Consider the following 21,345-nt stretch of genomic DNA (forward strand, 5'->3'; position numbering starts at 1 on the left):
CTATCCCTACATTCATCCCCTCCCCCTTGATTACATCACGCATTGGGGAAAAATGACAAAATAGACAATTTCTCCTCATTCATTAGTTGGGCCTGATTTAGAACTTGACAGATGGACTACTCCATCACAAACGTGACGGATAGCCCGTCCACGTATTATGATCATCATAGGATATAATGGGATCATAATACGGTGGACGGCATATCTGTCACGTTTGTGACGGAGTAATCCCCTCCCCAAATTCTAAATCAGGCCCTCAGTGTCTCTCCTAACTGTCTGAGTTCTGCAATGATGATTGGCAATGATCTCCATGAGGTGATGTGTAATAAGGAGACAGCCTCTCACACAGAAAAACTATGGAGAGTAAAAAAACATGAGGAGCTTCACAGTGGCTGTCTTCTCAAAACTGTTCTACTTTATATCATGAACCTTAATGGCTCATGTCCACATTCAGAAATAAAACCTGTGATTTTGTTTTTTGTGGTAACAACCAAAATCTTGCAGGTTCGGTAGAGGTTTTTAATCCTTCAACATGCTTGGCAGACAGACATTATGACCTAAAGGCCTCTGACAAATTTGCCCAATCACTTCCCCAAGATTTCAGAGATTAGGGAAGTCCAAAAGAAGCAGTGTAGCGAAACAATCTTTGAGAAGTTAAATTTCCACAAATTTGCCTACCGTTGTGAAAGTAGCTAAATATTCACTCCGGCCTGTTAGCAAAGACATTCTTTAGCATGGTCTTATGGTGTCACGGGTTAAACCCCACAATATGATGATCTCTACTGCCTAGACCCTAAGGGGGAGGAAAAACTGAGAAAAAAACATATACATTTGGACTGGCTTTCCAAATCTTTGGGATATTTGCCATAGGTTATTGTGGCTAATGCCTACAGTGCCATGAGCGAGCCACTGAGTGCATCTGTATAATGCTGGTGCAAAATCATCCATACATGGTGCAAGTTAGACAGGGTAAATATCATATGAACGCAGGTTCCTTTAACATTAAGGCCCATATTGAACAGAAAATGACAGAGAACGACGCTGCGCCAAAATTGGCAGTGCCGCTCTCCGTCATTTTCACAACGCAGGGATGCACCATATTTAATTGAATATGGTGCACCCCTGCGTTGTCCCCTGCACTGGCGCTAAATTTTCAGCCCAGTGCCAACACAGCCAGCCTTGCGCCATGATGCAAGGATGGCTGGGTTGAGGGTGAGATTGTTTTTGTGCAGGAAATGACACCTTCCTACACAAAAACAATCTTAAATGGCAATTTGCTCTTTTCATGTGTGCTGCAAAATGCAGCACACATAGAAAGAGCAAAAAACAAGGAGAAATAAAAGCATTTCTCCTTGTTGCACCCTGCTAATGCCACCCCTGGGGTGGTGTTAGATTCTGGCGCTGCCTCAGGTTTATGAAAAACCCATAAATCTGGGGCAGCTTCAAAATGCAATGGGTGTTGCTGTGGCACGCCCACAGCAACACCCATTGCACCCCCCTTCCATGCATCTTAAGTCACATGTCTCATTAGGTCAATTAAACCAAAGGAGAAAAATAGACAATTTGAATAAACAAAGGGATTTTCAAACACAAATACACTCATAAACAAGCATAAGTAACTATATAAAAAAGTATATTTTCGGAGGAACAGAACAATGGACCTAATACCTCAAATCTCTGGTTGCTGACTTTCTTGCCCTTCTTGTTCCAGACTATTTTGGGTCTTGGGTCTCCTGTGGCTTGGCAAATAAAGGATGCAACTCCCCCTGACACTCCCGTTTGATCGTCAGGAGTTCTTGTAAATTTTGGTGGTGCTGAAATAAGAAAGAATAGCAAATAAGAACAGTAATGGGGACAAACAATGACATTAATCGAATTTCAAATACAATGTATGAATCACTATTTCAGCCAAAGTGTTACTTTATACCCCATTAGGATTACAAAGTTGAATTTATCGTTCTAGAACAAAGCAGGAGGGAAAGCTATGAAAAGGAACTAGAAATTCCTCTTACTAATTACTTGCATAGTAAAATAAATACCATGTAAGTGAAAATGAGCACTTCCTCCCTGTTAATACTATTCAGTCTCAAGACATGAGGATATGACCAGTGTACACTATAGGAAATACATTCAGAGCTAATTTAGTGATCTTAGCAACACAAGAAGAATGATCCTGAAAGGTTCACATTGATCAATTGAATCTGACAAGTAATATACTTTCTTCAACTGTCATGTTAACTGATGCTCGGAAAACCTCAGCTATCTCATTTTTCTGTCAGAAATGTTATTGCTACAAAATGAATAACAGATTACTTTGGTTCAAGCCAGGGAAGCAGGCCCTGGGCCCGCATTCATACCACAGGTTAACAGCAGTGTCTAATATTTGTGGTGCTCCATGGTTGCTTCTATGCCGGCACACCCTAGGCCACATTCGACTCAGAGAGCCAAGGTGAGGAGCTACACAAAATGCCAGGAATTGGCTGGTGGAACAACAGGAGAATGTGGATCACAGGGCTCTGGCATTTTCATTTTATGATACATAATGCTCAGGGCTATTCCATAGCTCTAGGAACTACTTTTACTTATGAATTTGTTCATGCCTTTTTAAAGATTAGATGAGGTTGGATATCAGGTGGGAAAGCCTTTTAGTGCTGTGTGAAGGTCTTAGACCGCAGTCTTTAACTGTATCGCAACTCTTCATGCTAAGAACCTTTAGAAATGTAGATAATAATACCACTTAACATTGACAGTGCTACCAAATGATAAACAAATAAATACTACAGAGAGCTACATTAAAATAATAATGTACTGTTTCCATTTTCTCCCAATGACTATAATATAGTAGCCTGTATTTAAACCACCTGACCTTATTTAGGTCAAATTCTAATGATATGCTCTCTGCATTCCAGTATCATGTATTTGAACCCCAGGCTTTCCTTCACAGAAATAGGTTGTTCTCCTTTTTGTATACTTAAGTTTGTCAGTTTGTAATTTTCCATGCTTCTTTGTTCATTGTGTCCCTTCTCAACACGTATGTGCTTATGCAGTTTCCCATGCCTTTGGGGGGGCCAAGTGGAGTTGTTATCAGGGTTACAAAATTAGCCTTTTTAACTGTGGACTATACACTATTTTAGTAGTGTTTCCATTTAGTGTTGTACGTGTTTGGCTTAAAGCATTGTACAAAATCAACAAAGTCAAAATACATTTCACAATGGGATCTAAGACAGTGCTCCTCTGCCAGCCTTCAAGACGAGTAATTGGTCCAAATTGCCTCCTGCTTTCTTTACCTAAAGTTTTCTTGCTTTCAGCAGAGCACGGGCAACACATATCTTACAAAACAGATTTTTGTGAGTCCTTTCTGCGTTACTTTACAATGAGTGAAATGCCCAGTTTTACACATTAAAGCAATCACTCCAAATGGCCCAATATAAAATGTTCAAAGTCTGTAGAGTATATAGGGCTCCTGAAACACTGTATGCCCCTCAAGCACTGGCTCAAATCATTAAGTTGTCCCTTCCCCTTTAACCCTCACACAAGGCTGTTCAAAAGTTTATGCCTGTTGAGTGTAACTGGGAGTTCATAACACATTACAATAAAAGCTTTAATTGGACCTCTGTTCACAGGCCAGTGTAATCCTAAGGATTTATGGGGCTACAGGCAAGACATATTTTGCAGTTACCCAGTTTGGAACAGTGTTGAGTTTTATTACCCATTGAGTGCTAACTGAAGTCCACACAATGTCTAAAATATTAAAGAACATATTAAAGTTTCAAAATGGGATCACATAAAACATATGAAAAATATGTCTTTCCCAGGGGTCTAAAAATCCTCAACATACCACAGTGGAGAGGGTAAAGGTTGAGAGACAGACTTAGACATGGGTGAGATAGAAGAAGACCACTTTTGCACGGGACTGCTTTAATGGTGGGGGCCCTGGGCAATTGTCCACTTAGCACACACTTGCAAGGCCCAAAAATTAACTTTTACTACATGTAAGTCACCCCTAACGTAGTTCCAAAGCATCTCCATAGGCAGGGTACAGTGTATTTAAAAGGTAGGGCATGTACTGCTGTGCTTTACATGTCCTGGTAGTGAAATACTGCTAAACTTAGTTTTCTCTACTGCAAAGCCTATCTCTACCATAGGGTAACATGAGGATTGCCTTGAAATATCTTTTAAGTGTGATTTCACATTGGGAGCAGAAAGACATATGGAGTTTGGGGTCTTTGAACTCACAATTGTAAAATACATCTTTTGGTGAAGTTGTTCTTTCAACTGTGAGTTTAAAGGTGCCACTTTAAGAAAGAGGGCATGTTCTTGCTTAACCATTCTGTGCCTCTGCCTGTCTGCTGAATACACATCTGGGTCAGGATGACAGTTGGGCTGCCTATGCATTCACTCTAAACAGACACACAAAGGGAGCTGAGGTATACCCTGCATATCCTGATGTCTTATCACTAGGCTGATGGATTTTCCTGAGCTAGAGTGGTGGGAGAAGCTGACACTTGCACCTGCATAGGGATCTGCCTGTCCTCACACAAAGCAGTCCCGAAACCCTTGCAGTGTGTATGGGCCAGGGCACGGAAATGCAGGGTCTTGTGCACTACAAAGACATTCTCTTTGAAGATTGCATACTTCAAAGAGAGAAATGGGTATAAGTGCTGGACCTCTAACACCACATCATTACATTCCTTCTGGACTGAGGAACTTCTGCCAGGAAAAAGAGCTGGATGCTGTCTGCTGTCGGAGGGATTACCACTCTGCCAGTTGCTTTGTTGTGCTGGCCTGCTGCTTGTTGTATCTGTTCTGGGAGTGAAAGGACTTGGCTTTCTACTTCCTGCTTGCAAAGGTTCTCCAAGGGCTTGGACTGAGCTTGCTTCCTGTTAAGACGTCTCAGGGACATGAAAGACTTTATCTGCCAGTGCCTGGGATCTCTTACTGAGTGTCCTGAATTGCCAAGTGGTGCCAAATCCAGTTCTTGGGCCCATGGGAGTGCCTTCTGGCGCAACAAGGAAGAAACTTGTGCATCAACGTCCTGAATGACTTCAGAACCAGTGCAGCTCTCCAATTCCATGCTGTTGCCTGCACTAGAGCCGTAGGCCACGCTGAGCGCAACAACCACAACCTACAACATAGGTCAATGCCACTGCAGCACCTCCAAAGTCCCGCCACAGTGTGACTCCAGAGTGCTGTGTCAACATCATCTGTGGCACTTGACTCTGACTCCACTGCAACACCTGTGGTCCTGTGGTGTGATCGCGACACCGCAATGCTGACGCGTCACATATTGACCTGCTGGATTCATCACTTCCACTTTGTCATAAGGAGCAGATGCCTCGCTGCATCACCTTCTCTGCAACCGTAAGAAGGAACCGACGCCTCACTTCCTATGTTACTGTAACAGGGGTTTACACGACTCCATGGTTGGCCACACTCCCTCGGGGGTGGCACCAGACTGTTGGAAGTGACACTGTAAAGCCGTATTGATAGCTCCAGTTCCAGCTATTGTGTTTCTAATCGCTATACTAAACTTAATCTCTGAAAAATTGTATCTGTACTTGTGTATGTTGGATTGTTGATGTTTTGGTCTTGTTTTACTTAGATACATATTGGTTGTTTTTCTAAACTGGTGTGGAGTATTGTTGTGGTGTTTTCACTGTGTTACTCTGTGTGTGTGTGTGTGTGTGTGTGTGTGTGTGTGTGTGTGTGTGCGTGTGTGTGTGTTTGTGGTGTGTGTGTGTGCACGCACAAAGATTTTAACACATTGCCTCTGAGATAAGCCTAACTGATTGAGCCAAGCTACCAAGGGGGTGAACAGGGGTTGTCTTAGCTGTGTGACCTCTTTACCCTGACTAGAGTGAGGGTCACTATTTGGACAGGGTGCAAGCCACTGCCAACTAGAGACCCCATTTATAACACCGGGTAAGCTGGGGGTCATCTCTTTAGGTTCAGAGTACGCTGGGGAATGGTATGTTCTTCCAGCACAGGGATGGCAGGCCAGTAACAGCATTTCAGCTGTTAGCTGTTTTGTGCAAAGCGCTAATACAACTAGGGCTGGACCTAAATGGGTATGGTACACACTCATTTAGCATAGGGAAAATATTATGGGCATGAGGAAATGGTCTTCGGACTGCTTTCAGCACTGTGTTAGAGGGGAAGGGTGATTGCTAAAGTATTGCTTGTTGTCAGCTATTTGTGTTTTTCAGGTTTGGTTCCTGGCCCGAGGCCGCAGACCTGACATTGTGGATCGTGGGGCCTTGATTTGTTAAGTGGTTGGAAGGGCGGGTGAGACAAAGTCGTCACAGTGCAAATCTGGGCATCAACTGCAAAGTGTATCATGTGATCTGGCATGGTAAAGGTGGCATGTGCTGAATGGAACTTTTATTCTGTTTGAACAGGATGGTAGGGGGGGACAATACCCTGATATTTTATTGTTACATCTAGTGGAGAATGACCTGATTTTGGAAAAAGGTCTGGCCCTGATTAAATCGATGAAAAAGAATTGAAGAGAAATTCAGCTGCAGTGGTCACAGTGTGTTAGAAATTGGGTCTTTGATTGGCAGAGGTATGCACCCTGTCCAAGTAGGAACCACAGTCCTAGTCAGGGTAAATCAATTACACTCCCTAAATTAACCTGTGCTCATGAGACTTCAGAAAACGTGAGGCCAGTGAGCTGGCCCTTGGAGTCACTCTGGGGTCTGGGTTGTAGAGATGCAGGTCCATCCCTTCCCACTCAAGGCAAGAGGGCAGCAGGCACAGGTCAGCACAGCAAAGCAAGAATCCAGCAAAGTAGGAGTTCAGCAGAGTAGCAATCCTTTCAGCAGCACAGCAGTCCTTCTTCCTGGCAGAGTATCCACAGGTCCAGAAGTGTACTGAAGTCGTAGTGACTGAGGTCCAGTATTTATACTTTGAAGCCCTGGATCTGGAAGGTGGGAGAAGCTTCTAGAGGCATGCATTTGAAGTGCATAGATGTCCTGCCTCACCTGTTCTGGCTTCAAGCTGATTGGAGTGCCAATGAAGGGTTGTTAAGCCCTTATGTGGGTGGACAGTACAAGCCTATTCAGGTGTAAGTGAGGCAGTGCTAAGGTCCACCCCCAACAAGCCAGTTAATGGTCAATTAAGGCACCTGCAAGTCACATCTAAGCTCGCATTGTCTGTGGTTGTCTAATGCACAAGGCCCAGCTGTCCCCCACCCCTGTAAATGTACTGGAGACAGGCAACAAGCACACAGAGATAAGAGCTGAAAAATGCCAACTTTCTTTGTTATAGTGATAAATTTGGTGTTATCATTAAAGAGGATGTATCATTACAATTCCATAGTACTAAACATGACAGCTCTATCTCTTTCTAATCAGGAATTACACTTAATAAACATATTGAGGAATCCCCAATGCAATCCTATGAGTGGGGTGGGCCTCACAGTTGTGAAAAATTAATTTGAGAGTTTTTCACTACAGGAAAAGTAAAACTAAAAAGTATATGTCCTGCCTTTTACTTACACAGCACCCTGCCCTATGGGCTTCCTAGGGTCTACTGTAGGGGTATCTTATATATAATGAAAGGGGAGTGTAAGGCTTAGCAAGGGGTTTTAAATGCCAAGTCGACATGGCAGTAAAACTGCATATAGAGGCTCTGCAGTGGTATTCCTGAGACATTTTTTAAATGGCTACTTAAGTAGGTGGCACAATCAGTGCTGAAGGCTCACTAGTAGCATTTAATATGCAGGCACTGGACACTTACAGTGCCCTTTACTAAGGACTTACGAGTATATTAAATATACCAATTGTGGATACACCAATGTTATCATGTTTCTGGGGAGTGAGCACATGCACTTTAGCACTGGTTACCAATGGGAAAGTGCCCAGAGTCGTAACGCCAACAAAAACAAATTCAGCCAAAAGGTGAGGAGGAAGGCAAAAGGTTTGGGGGTGACCCTGCAGAAAGGGGCCATGTCATCTGGAGTTTATTCCCAGGAGGGTTTGGCATGGGGCCCACAGGCCAGCAGCAACAGACAGGGCCAGAGGAAGCTTAACAAGGAGATGTAAGTTTTCTGCAGGGACCGAGGTATTGGAAGGAGTATTGGGAGGGTTGAGCATTCAGATTTACAGTATGATGATGCTGAGTTTTCCTGGGGATGGCGTCCACTTGTCATATTTGGGCATGTAGGTGCTGGGTAAGAATTTGAAAATTCACTAGCGGGCCACGGAGGGTGCAGAAAAAGTTGTGTAAATGTCTTCTTCTGGGTGGTGGTTGGCTGAGAAGTTAGCATGGCTTATCAAAGATTATTGTTGTTGACAGTGGCAATCCAGGCTGAAAGGGAATGGGTAGTCAAACTCACGCCTGGACAAGCCAGGAATTTAAAGGTTCATTAGGAAATTAAGTTAGTTACAAGTTAATAGTTGCAGTAAAACTGGAGGGGACTTCAAATGTCTCAGTTGCATAATCTTTGCACTGGCGGAATTAGAGACTTACAGAATTGATTTGTTGTGGGGGGGACAGTTAGGGGTGGGGTACTTAACATAGGTGAACAATTTTTTTATGCTGGGGTTTGTAGTTTTGTAAAGTGAATATGATGAGTATGTGATGTGCACCTGTTTCAATTAAGCAGCCTTTTTCACACAATCCTGATGTCAGTGGTCTGTACTGCTCACCCTTCTCCCCAGTGTGCATTGTCTGGTTCAGTTCCTACATTCACGCTTCATTTCCTTGAATCTTTAAATTATTTTGAAGGGCTTGGCTGATAGTACAACGCCTTACAAAGCAGATGGTAACCACCCATCCCTCCCTTGCTCCGAAATAGACTATAGAGCCATGAAAACGGTTGGTGCATCATTGAAGAATGAATCCCCAGCATTCACTCACAGTCTTCCTTCTCCTCTCCTATTAAAAAAACCTGTTGAAGGCAGACTAAATCTGTCTAATCACATGTAGTAAACTTATCCCCAATAACAAAATGTCTCACCTGCAGGGATCAGCTGATCTTTCAGAACAAGATGTCTATATGCGTGGCTGCAATGCAAAGTGGCATTGGCCCGCCCTCCTCCCACAGAAATAGTGACTCAGGGCACTCAAGGAGTTAAATTTCACAAAGGTTTGAATTTATTATGTATATAATTTTAGCGAGTGATCTCAAAAACCTCTAAAAAAAATACAATCCTTTACCAAAGACAAGGAAGAGAAGACTTGATTTTCATAACTCTCGATGGTAAAAACACTATTTCTAATCTATCCTGCTGGAAATAAATCAATAACGGATTTGGTGATATTTCCATACATACATCCGAATGCTCTGAGCAGAACTCGCAACTATAGTTCTTCAAGTAATCAAGACCCTACAACTGAATGATCGTCATGCACTCTGGCACACAGAGCCTCCCCTGTTCAGCCTAGCGCCTCCTTGCATTCTCCTCTTTCTGCCGTCAGCTGTTTGGCTTTATGGTGGCAAGCACAAACACAACAGAAACAGATCCAATCATTCACGTCAGGGCACTGGCGAGAAGAAACCGGCAACAATTAATAACCTCTCCTGACAACGTGTTGCACGCACTCCAACAAAAAAACTCTGGCACACTTCACTGAGCAGAGTTTCACATCAACGTGGGAACTTCCAGGGCACCGGGAGTCATGAATGGAAGCCGTACGACATTGATTGCTAACCACACCGCTCAACAGGCAGTGCAGACCTTAAGAGTTGCTCACAAGAGGATGTGCACGTCCAACAGAACAGCAATCAATCTGTGCAAGACCGATGGGACGCAGTGGGTATCAAACCTCTTCTAATCTCCAAACTTTTACGGTTTTATCTAGTGCAAGCTGGGCTAGAATGTATTTGAGCGTTTTCCATGAGCACTAGTCACATTTCACAAAGACACGTTCATTTTTGGATTTTAGGCACAGGGAGATTACATGATTTGACAAGAATCACAGGATTCGGCACTGAGACTCGAACTTGGTTTCCCAGTCACACAATCGGCAGCTCTAGTCATAGCCACAACAATCCCACCCAACAACAAAGATGCAGCTGTGACTAAAAAATAAAGACAGAATGAAAGAAGAAAAGTTAACAAATTGCAGAAAATAACATTTGGTTCTTATGAATGATTGCAGTTGACTAGTATTTGAGTATTGTGAGGTTACCCCAGAAATGTAACGAAAAGGGAATTTATGAGCAGCCTGAACTTTACAAAAGCCTGTGGTAATCTCTTCTGTGCAAGGGGCTTTTATCTAAAAAGCAGACCGGTGAAATAAAAATTTTGTAGAAGAAATTTGTGAACTTCTCAGATTTTGCAGTTCACGAAATCCCTTGCAATTTCTTTTGCATTATGCAATTTTACATGTGTATTTCCCTTGCAAGAAAGTGGATCATACACAAAATGTCTCACTGAAAGGTATTTTGTGCTCGTACCAGTCCCATGCTAGTATCTCTTGACACTTAGAACAAAGGACGACTTGATGTACAAAAACCATAAGAAATACCGGCAAAACACATTTCATGATAAAATGTACTTCCCCAAAATGTTCACAAACTATTGCAGGAAAAATGTACTGAATTTTGCAAACCATTTTCAAAAGGCCAGGACTACTTGAAGGTGCTACTCTAGCTGTTTGGATTAGAGACAATGCAGATATCGGCTGCCAGAATCAGGCACGATTTGAAAATAAATGAGAATTTAAAAAAGTACAAATAGCTAATGAATTCCGATAAAATAAAGGTACACCAAAGTGCAGCAAAAACGCAAAAGTGGGGTACCTCACGTTTTCCTGATCCATGCCACAATATGTTGGAGGCCCTGGTAAAGAACAGATCTCTTTATGGTGGTTAAACAAACGATACAAGTTGAGTTAATGTTTCATTCACAGGAAGTCTCTAGCTCAAAACCATTTATTGAGTCCTAACCAGAACGAAGTAGCCATAAGGACACTTTTCTGTTGTTGAGGAGCCCATAGGAAACAAACATATCTTGGTCATAACTTTAAGGTTAACATATTTTAATTGTTATTTATCAGAACATTATTTCCTTTTCTGCTCTCAGACCTAGAGTCCAATTTAGAATTTAATTTGTCCAGGGAGGAAGAATTCACTGGTGGGATTTTTCCTCCAGCAATGGCAGCTAGATATATCTCTAAGGAGCGAACTATAAAAATGTAATCATACAACCCTTCCAGATACTCAAGTAAATTCCACCCTTGGGTTTTCTGCCAGATGTAGAATTTTCCCAGAAGTCAGAGGATTTTGATTAGCAATAAAATGTCAATCAGTTCTCTGTAGCACGCATAACAGGAAATATAATGTGCAATGCCTCTACTAGTGTAATTCTTGATTAAAAGGCAACACCAGGTCATTGGTATTGTTGTGCCCAGGAGCATCAAAGTTAATGGTGGTTAGCCAATGCAAAAGTGAAACAGTATGATCTTATTCAGTAGACAAGGGATGGGTGCTTCGTCCCATGCAAGTAACACACAGAGGCTAGTCTTCATTGTTACTGGGCTGGTAATTTCGTTGAGGGTGCCCACAGGAGTTTGTGCTGAAATCAAGATTAAAACTGACCTACCATATTTCCAGCATATTTTTTGTCCAAGTAAAGCCTGGTGACATTTGTGCTGGGGGAATGTAGGACCCTGTGGAGAGCAAGAGATGCAGCCTAATCTCTCCACGGGATTCTTTGTGATGCGAAAAGAGTCACTGGGCTAGGATAGGTGAGGGGAGGCAGGGGTGGGTCTTAGGGTGGGAGGTGTAAATGGTGAATGTGGGGAAGTTTCATCATCTTCCTTGGCGTGACATGTCTTGCACTGTAGGTTTTTGGCAGCACAAGAAACCAGCAGCACAGCCCTGCAAAAGAGGGAAGCATGCAAGCAGAGGTGGTGCATGCCGCGCTCTGCGTTCTGGGTGAGGCAGGTAGGGAGGATCTCCTCTGGCCTGGTGTATTAGACCAGGCCTGGGTGGGGCTGATGTGCCCTTCAAGGGCAGGGGCGTAGCAGTAGCGGTAGCCACATGCCGGTCACCAAGAGGAAAACAAGCCATTAGGAGGTCAGCGAAAGGGGGTGGGAACGCAGCGCGTCCACACCACTGGCCCTGAAAAAAGGCCCTGGGGAGGGGGCAAAGTAGCAGGAGGGGTCTAGATGAAGGCACAGGTGGCCAGGAGGTGGCTGGGGCTGGGAAAGGGGGGAGCCTGACAGGGAGAATGAGTCTAAGGCTGTGAGTGAGGAGGAGGAAGGGTAAAGACACGTGGACAGAGAGGAGGCTGGCCAGCCCCTGGATTTGTCAGCTGGGGCAGCCAGGGAACTGGGAAGCCAGCCAGACCTCATGTGGTAAAAGAAAGGCCAATAGTGATAGGCCTACAGACAGAACCTGGCATGGGGATGGCGGACAGAGGTCACACAGAGGTCACACAGAGCATTCTGAAAGGGCCAGAGGATCCTTGGCAAGAAGGGAGATCGGTTACAGTTTTTAGGTCTGGGCAATAAAGGGGCAGAGGTTATAAGGGTTGTGGACCCTGATTGGTTTACAGTGGATATTGAGGCCAGAATACGGGAGCAGGGTAGATTGGTGGCAGAAACAGAGAACTTTAGGGAGAGGCTTTTTAAGGAAAGGGACAGCGCCTCGGGCCGTGTAGGGCAAATGAAGAGGAAGAATAGTGCAGAGCGCCCATGGGCGGGTGGGACACAGTGGGACAAGCGGGAGCAGGGGGCTGTTGGCTCTGGATACCACAGAAGAGTGGATCAGATGAGCAGGAGGCCAATGCAGCCTGCAGGGCTGGCAGTGCAAGAAATACATGTGGCAGTTTCAGCCAAGTGGTGAAAGGAGTGTCAAAGCCAATAGGTGAGATTGACAGCAGGGCGCAAGACGGCCCTTGGATGTTAGTCTGAAGAATTAGGGGGGCCAGTGGTGGCCTTCTCTACAATGAAGGAGAGTTCACGCGCACCAGATGGTGGGTGCCATGTGTGGGTTCGGTAGTGAGACACAACATGATGAGTTGGATGATGAGAATGCAAAGATGATAACTGACTGGGAGGAAGATGATGTGGCTGAACTTGACAGTGATGAGTGGGAATAAAAGGGGAGATGCATGATGCAGATGTGAGCAATGTGGCAGAACAGGCTACGGGGCACAGCAGTGGTGAATCACCCTCTTCAGTTGATATTTTACAGACATCCAGTGTGGATAAAGGAGTCATGGCAAGAAAACAAAAAGATGATTGAGGAAAGGGCCGAAGGTGTGACAGGAGCCGGAGAAAGGGCTGAAAGGAAAGGGGCAGTGGTGGTCTGCGGGTGAGGCCCATCACTGGGGAGATGCCAGGACAAGGTCAGGAGGCCAGGGCAAATAAGGTGGACACAGGGACAGAGGCTGAGGCAGTGGGCAAGTAAGGAGAAGGGGACATGGAGGGCAAAGACAAACAAGGGGGGGTCACAAGAAGAGGACAGACAGGTAGTTTATGCTTCGGTGAATGATGCTATTTGTTTGATTTGGAGGTGTGGTAGGGTATTAGCATTTAGGTTGCTGCCCATTCACCCAGCTGATTTTTCTTTATTGGGCCTGCAAATGGATGAGGCCATGTATGTAGATAGGGTCCTTCCCATGGGTTGTGCTGTCTCCTACACATTGTGGAGGTGAGGGGACTGGGTCTCATTATCTGGACAAGATGGGTCTGTTTGTGGGCAAGGAAGGGTCTGGTGCATGTGGTAGGGTGTTGAGGCGTTTTGAGACATTGGCAGAGGGCCTGGGTGTTTCTTTGGCTACTGATAAGATAGAGGGCCCTAGCAGGGTGCTGACATTTTTGGGTATCGAGTTGGACACTGTGGCCCTTATAGAGAGACTGCCCGCAGCGAACGTTGAGGAGATTAAGGTTTTTCTACGAGAAAGGCTGGTCTTGAACAAGGTGGGGTTGAGAGTGGTGCAGCAACTACTAGGCTTTCTTAATTTTGCATGCACAGTGGTGCAGAGGAAGGACTTTCTGCAGGAGCATGGGCCTAGCCATGTCAGGTGCATCATTGCCACACCACAGGATCCACATTTCCATGGGCATGATGGAGGACATGAGAGTATGGGAGGCTTTCCTTGCAAATTTCAGGTGGGTTTTCATGGTTTTCCGTGAAGAGGGCACAGTGTGGCAGGTGCAGATTTTCTCAGATGCTGCAGGGGTTTCCGGCTTTGGTTTGTTTTGGTTTTGCAAGTGGTGTGTAAAAGTGTGGTCCAAACAATGGGTGGAGCGGGGTAAAGAATAGCTTTCTTGGAGTTTTTCCACTGCTGTTGGTGCTTGCAGTCTGGGGGGATGAGCTGGCTAATCGGACAGCAATGTTTCATGTTGATAACATGTCAGTAGTTGAACTGGTGAACAGGCAAAAAGTCAGGGACCTTAGGTTACTGCAGTTGCTTTGTTGTTTCATGCTTATCTGTCTCAGAATGAATGTAGTTTTTCAGGCAACACACATCTCAGGGGTCAACAATTCAACAATGGATTTGCTGTCTCATTCACACTGGCAGCGGTTCCGCAGCCTGGTATAAATGAACACAAGACAGCTGTTCCAGCAGAGATTTGGTAGTGTGGGCATGCCAGTCGTTAGACTGGTTGAGAAGTCCTTAGCTGAGTCCACTCTAAGGAGCTACCGTCTGGCTTGGTCGGAGTTTCAGTCTTTTGAAGGGATCAGGGTGGAACGGTGGAGTCAAGATCAGGGAGTATTAAAGGCGAGAGTGATGCATCTTGTTCTGTTTTTGATTCATAAAGGTTTGTCACCTGCAATGATAGAGGGTAAGTTAGCTGGTTTATCGTATTATGTTAAGTTGTTTTTAGGTTTTGATCCAGCAAGGGAAGACATCCTAGATAGGATGTTGAAAGGGTGGAGGAGGGAAAGGTCAGGGCAGGACAAGGTGTTGAGAGAAGCTATTACTTTTGAGTTGTTCTTAGAGCTCTTAGAGCTGTTGCATGTCCTGCCTGTCTGTTGAAAGGATGATTACGAGGTGGCGCTTTTCAGGCTTTAATGATATCGACGTTCTTTCAGCTGTTTAGAGTATCTGAATTGTTGGGTGTGGGCAATGCTGTTGATGTGCGGCATGGGGAGAAAAGACTGGAAGGTGATAAATTGGGCATTTGGTTAAGGAGATCCAAGGCTGACCGGATGGGGAAATGAAAGTAGGTATGGCTGATGAAAAGGGGTTAGGGGCATGGCTAGTGTGTGAGGGGGACAGTTTTGTCAAAAGGGTTTTGGCTACGAATTAGGCAATTTTTTGTCACGCTAATAGGGAGAAGCTTACTGCTTTCCAGTTATTGGCCGACTTGAGGATAGCATTGAGGAAGATTGGGCAGAAGGCTGATAACTTTGGGACTCACTCTTTCAGGATTGGGGCAGCAGCTGTGGCTGCTCGTTTGGGTTGGGACTGGGCACAGATTCGGCAGATTGGCAGGTGGAGATCAAGGTGCTGTGAAAGATATGTGCTCAAATGAACCGAGCCACAAGGGTTTTGATGGGAGGGCTTCTTAGGGTGGCGGTGTCAGGGCAATCGAGTGAGCTACAGACTTCTATCTCTTTCCACAGGCTGTGTGCTCCAAGGTGGTCACGTAGCTGGTGGAGAACTCCTTTATCCATTGGGCAGCGAAATATGCAAAGAAGCAGATTTATTGATGCTCCCTTGTATTGCCTGGCAGTCATCGTGTAGTGCAGTGATGGGGAAAGAGTGGGATGAGACGGGGGAACTTGCTGCCTTTCTTAACATCTGTGATCCCGAATTGGGGCTGTCTTGATGTTATGGTTATTCACCTGCGAGAAAATTATCTGGTGCGCTTATCGGGGCTCACCCTTCTGCAACACATGCATCGGGACCTTTCATTACTATGGCAGAAAATACTCGCTTAGTATGGACTGAATTTTCCCTGTAGATAATGGAGGGTGGCAATAAAGTATGGGGCAATTTACAGAGCTCGAAGAAAATTGAACCAGGCAATGAGGGTGTTTTTCTGGGCTCATGACATCAAGGTGTGGGCACATGAGGGGATTATTAAGGAAGAAGAACTACTATTTATTGATGATGGTGTTCATTTGTCGGAAATTGGCAATGCATATTACATCATGAAATTGCAGGACATGCTGGAAGAACTGTGGGGCAAGAAAGTTTGGTACACAGAGAATGATCAAAGGATGTAGTGTTGCAGCGGGTTCACTGGTGGGGCATTGAAATGCCCTCTGGAGTTTCACTAGGTGGCATTAGCTGCGGGGGGTAAAGAGTCAAACATGGGTCTGCCCACCCCTCTGGGGGGGGGGGATAAGCACAGGAGAAGGATGACAGTGTATGGGATGCTCGAATGATGATGGGTATCGAAGGAGAGCATGAACAATTGGTGACTGGAAGGTAGAAACTGGGTGAAATGAGGTAAAAGTGGGTAACAGAAGTGAAAGGCGGGAATACAAAGGGATGGTGCAAAATTGACAAACTGCAAGCTGAAGGTTAATGTTGTTCAGATGTTTGAAGTTTTTGCAATCCTGTCCTAATAAATGGCCTTTTACACTCTATAGGACTGTACTGATGATGGTGTCATGAAATGCAACTGAGTTTTGCAGATGGGAACAGGGGAGAGCATAAAGTACTGCCTTGTTTTCCAAGCTGCGGAAATCTTTGTGAAAAAACAAACTCCGCAGTACTGGTATTTCCCCTTCACTCCAAAATATTGTCTGTCAAATGAGGGCCTAAGTGTTCACATGAGTGTCACATATGTAAGATTCACTTAGAGAACCGGTGGATTACTCTCTTCTGCAGAGATTGCATTCTCGGATTGATATACCACTTGAATTATTCAGATCTACTTCTTTTCTGGAATTCACTAATAGCAGAGTTGTCCAGATTACATAGTTTACTTAGAGACGTCCTGTGCAGTCTTTATAAATAATGTGACTATGGAGCGCGTTTGTGTGCTTTTCCCACTAAAACACCATGCCAGCTCCTAATTTACAGAACGCGCTTAGGTTACAGGGGCTTTTTTTAACAACCGTAAAAGACACAGGCCGACACTTGCACAACTGCTCTAAGAGAATTTCCAATTTAACACTCAAGAATGCAACCTTATCACAAAATAAACAAGCCCGCGTGACAGGTGTCTCGGCGGCTGTAAACCCTGCCATAAACGCAGCTCCATCTCACAGTGAATCACAGAGGGTCGGTGCAAAGCCTTGACAGAGTACGGGGTTTAGCAACATCAAGTTACAGCAGGCCTGTGCGCGGCCACAAATCACTCTAGACACAATCTTAGACTCCATTTCTGAAATTCCTTTCTGGGCAGTCATACATTTTCGACGAACGCATGCTATAAGTAACGTGCATTTTGTCTATCAGCACCTACTAGCAATGCTCTGGTTTTAGCCTCTGGCCTGTCTGCGTAGTAGCTATTCATACATTTATATTTTTACTGTCTGAATATCACTTGATAGTTTTTTAAAATAGTACACGTAGCCTTCCATTGACGTTTCAGAACGAGGCACATAACAGGAGTTGAATAGACATGTGCATGTCATTTTTTTGCCACATAGGCGCGCATTATGAGTGGCCCATAATTCGAAATGTGGCTTGTTGCTAGGTTACCAGCCCATCAGCAATTTTGAAGTTCCACAAAGTTACCTCATGATTCCTTGGGGATTTTTAGGGTTCAATCAGAAAACACCATTTATTCCTCACTGAGTCACGGACCCTTCAGTACAGTTAACTCTAGGTGTGAACAATGAACACCCCTGCATCCTGAGACCACGTGAAGAACCTCACTGTTAGGTTTAAGGTGATTCATTGATTTCTCTGTCTTGGCAAAAGTGGGGACCACTCGTGAAAATAGTTTTTACCAGTCTGTGATCCTTCCTTCACAGAACTCTGAAAATTCTACTGCTGAAGTATGGTCAGCCATATTCCTCCCACTCTTCATTTGTAATTATTTCGATTTATATTTAATTTGAATTCTCTCTACTGCTAGTGCCTTTATACAATTACAAGTGCTCATAAAACCCAAAGCTCAAAGCCTGATTCAATAGAGCACAAACTGGAAAGACAAAATGGGCAGCGGACTTTCTAATTCAAACATAAGCAAGATTCGATTGTTTATGTATTTCAAATCAGCAGCTACAGATTTTATAGCCTCCTTGGAACCATGTGGGGTTGAAGCTCGGTTTTTTAAGGAGGGGCACCTAAAATAGGGAGAGAATACGTTGCTAGAGGAAGCAGGTTTTTGTATCAATTGGTGGTTTACAAACCTTTATAATGTGCATATTTTTTCCCCATAGATCCTGGCTTGATTGAGGCAGTTTATTGTAAGTCCTGCTAGCTGTAATTGGCACATTGGCGTTGAAGATGCCATTGTTTTTGTTTGGTGCACCTCAGACATTCTCCCATCATATGGTGACCTTGAAATTCCTTATTTTGAGCAGTTACATAACCTCTTGGTAATGCTTTTTGACGCAGAGGCATGATTCACAAAGATGTTATTGTGGCTTACTCTTAGAGTACTCCTGATTTGCTGCTGCATTCCAAGATTATATCAGAAACATTCCAAGAGTAAGCCACACCTACTCATAACAAAACATTTGTGATTTGAGCCCCATGTACCCAGGCTGTGTAGCAGCATCTATTTGACTTCATAAGAAGACTCAATGGATTCAGTTTTAAGATTAAACTCTAACTTTATGGAATGCGGACTACAAAGGGACTTAGGAGCAACGGGCAGTAATATTAAACTGTCTATCGCTTATGTCTTGAGGACTGCATGGGGCATCCTCTGAGAATCATTATATAATCCCAGGTTACCTTGAGAAAAGTTTAAAAGACCGTTTCTATCGCACTATGTCTAGTCTTGACCACTGAATTATTAGAAGTTTCTTGTGATCATCTCTGAATTTAGGGCCCTACTTTTCATAGGCTGGAATTGTGTTTTCACCTTGATATGAATAAATTTAATAATAAAGTATTACTATTTGTTACAGAAATTCATGAACATAAACACCACTTCTTACAAATATATGATTAGAAAATATGTATTGCGAATTGATATTTTATCTTTAGTTCCTGAGGTCAATACAAAAGACAATCCAGGAGGTAGGAGAAACTTTTACATCCTCCTTTTTTGCTTTCTAGAAGTTGGCTTCTTACCTTCTGGGGCAATGGCTAATCATTGCACATCTCTTCTGCGGGGCTTCTCTTTATGATGGCTCAACATTGTATTTGAATTTCTGCCTTTGCCAAGGATGTATAACAAATTTGCTACTTGGAGAAAGTTAATTAACATTAGAACATTGGAATGCTTGGGGCTCCATTGAAAACAATGGAGTGCTGCAGTTTTTTACTGGCCGGTAAAAGCCCGCAGCGCCAACATTCCAATGTTCGCTTTGTTCACAGCAACAGCTGTGAACAAAGCCTCACGGAGCCCGATGGGATTTTAATCCGTGAACATTTTTTTTTTTTAATAGAACATTCTGCCCTGAGTGGCAGAATGTTCTAATAGCCTTAGAGCCCACTACGGCGGGTTCTAAGGCTATATTGTTCTTTACCAAGCAGAAGGCAAGTCATATTATTTTGTGCATCCCAGGTAGGCCAACTACCTGTGTATTTTAAGGTTGGGACTATAAACCAGAGAAGTCCACCCACAGAAGTATAAGAGGTGAGAAATAGCAAAATAACCACTTGTTAAGTCATGGTTAGTAAAGGTGATCTGCTAATATAAATCACTGCCACTAAATAAATCCTGATATTCATCAAATATTACAAACAGCAAATATGTTTTTTTTTGCAAAAGTGTCTCACTGATTAGGCATGAGCAAATTATAGTTTGAAACTCTTATAAGTAATGTATCACATGCATTTCTGCATCATTGACTGAACAGAAACGTTTGCATCCCAAAAGTGACAATTTTGAAATATGATACTATACTACAAGTCTATGATGCCTGTCCAGTTGCCTGACTGAAAATGACAGTCCAAACTGGACAATGATTGTGTCTTTTAAGCAGAAAGAAAAACGATTTCCCATAATATGTATGAATGATTTTTCAGAGGTGACCAGAATAATAATAGCCTGCTGAAAGAAGATGTGGGTTCACTTAGGTTTCATCTGACAGACTCACATGACACAATATTAACTTACAGACTTAAGTAAATACTAGAATTGCCATACTAACAAACTGCATCTCTTTAGTTGGTAAACTCATCAGTTTAAATGTAGAAATCAGAGTTATGAGCACTGCATAAAGGGTTGATGGTCACTGGAATCAAAGCAAGAAATGATCACTACCTAAACAATTCAAACAGAGTTCTGCTCAATGAGGGAATATACACATTGCTCACAGTGCGCAATGCAGCACATAAGGGTAAGGAGTGCTCAAGTGTAATTTCTGAAGGAGACCACAACAAACCTTAGGGTGTGAAATGATCTGACCTCTTATGTAAAAACATCCTTGGACCACGTCATCTAAAAGATTTTTAAATACTGCTAGATGGACATCAGAGATATTACATTATTTAAACTTCAAGTGCTGCATAAGCAGATATTTAAGGATATAAATAGAAGTCAATTGTAAATATGGGGCCATGATGAGGGGATTTTGAAATTACTATCCAACTATTCATGAATACAGGTCACAAAAGCCTTTGTAATAAATTGCAAAATCTCCTAAATGAAAAATAAATGGCCACACTAAAAAGTGTGTTTCATAAACTCAAATATTAACTGTGGTGATGATCTGTATTGCACTAATTTCAAAAGACCCAAAATGACAGTACATGAACTGCAACAGTTGGCCAACAATTCGGCTGAACAACACTAATCCTCAGAATAGTATACATGCTTAAAACCAAGTCAAGGATCGAGTTAAAAACAATTGTCGTTATGCACCACTTAAATCTGAATGCTATCATGAAACTTAAGCTTTGAGACCTGGAGATGATGGAAGATTCATAAGAGGGTCACTTTAGGTGGACAAATAATTTTAGTTGCAATTCTTAGAGTCAGACACAATCTACAGCAAATCATGAGATGTGCGGACAATCAAACTGCATCCGCCGAAACCTAAAAATACATTTTAATATGAGCAACAAGAACTAACACTGCCCGCAAAATTTCCCACATGCACTCATACAAACACATATCATCTATCTGGAGAAGGAGCAAGTCATTCCCTAGATACTTAAGTATTTAAACACTAAGGACCATATTTATACTTTTTTAGTGCCGCATTTTGTGTCATTTTTTGACGCAAAAGCAGCGCAAACTTACAAAATATAACTGTATTTTGTAAGTTTGCACCGCTTTTGTCCACAATGTCTGCTTCTGCAAAAATGTATTTTAACTAACCAACAGGAATCTGAAACACACAGTTTAACACAT

General features: G+C 43.3%; 1 protein-coding gene across 19 annotated transcripts in view; it reads right to left on the reverse strand.

Annotated features, from left to right (window-relative positions):
* PTPRD (protein tyrosine phosphatase receptor type D) overlaps positions 1–21,345 on the reverse strand; it is a 3,982,777-nt gene that overhangs the window by 464,596 nt on the left and 3,496,836 nt on the right. For 10 of the 19 annotated variants that reach the window (XM_069230134.1, XM_069230149.1, XM_069230147.1 and 7 more), the window contains one exon: positions 1,669–1,814. In XM_069230134.1, coding sequence (XP_069086235.1) covers positions 1,669–1,814 — 146 coding nt within the window. Of the gene's footprint in view, positions 1–1,665; positions 1,815–21,345 lie in introns of all 19 variants that reach the window. The other 9 variants (XM_069230131.1, XM_069230144.1, XM_069230140.1 and 6 more) reach the window with 1 other exon arrangement.

This window comes from Pleurodeles waltl, chromosome 1_1 (assembly GCF_031143425.1).
Source record: "Pleurodeles waltl isolate 20211129_DDA chromosome 1_1, aPleWal1.hap1.20221129, whole genome shotgun sequence".
Classification (NCBI taxonomy): domain Eukaryota; kingdom Metazoa; phylum Chordata; class Amphibia; order Caudata; family Salamandridae; genus Pleurodeles; species Pleurodeles waltl.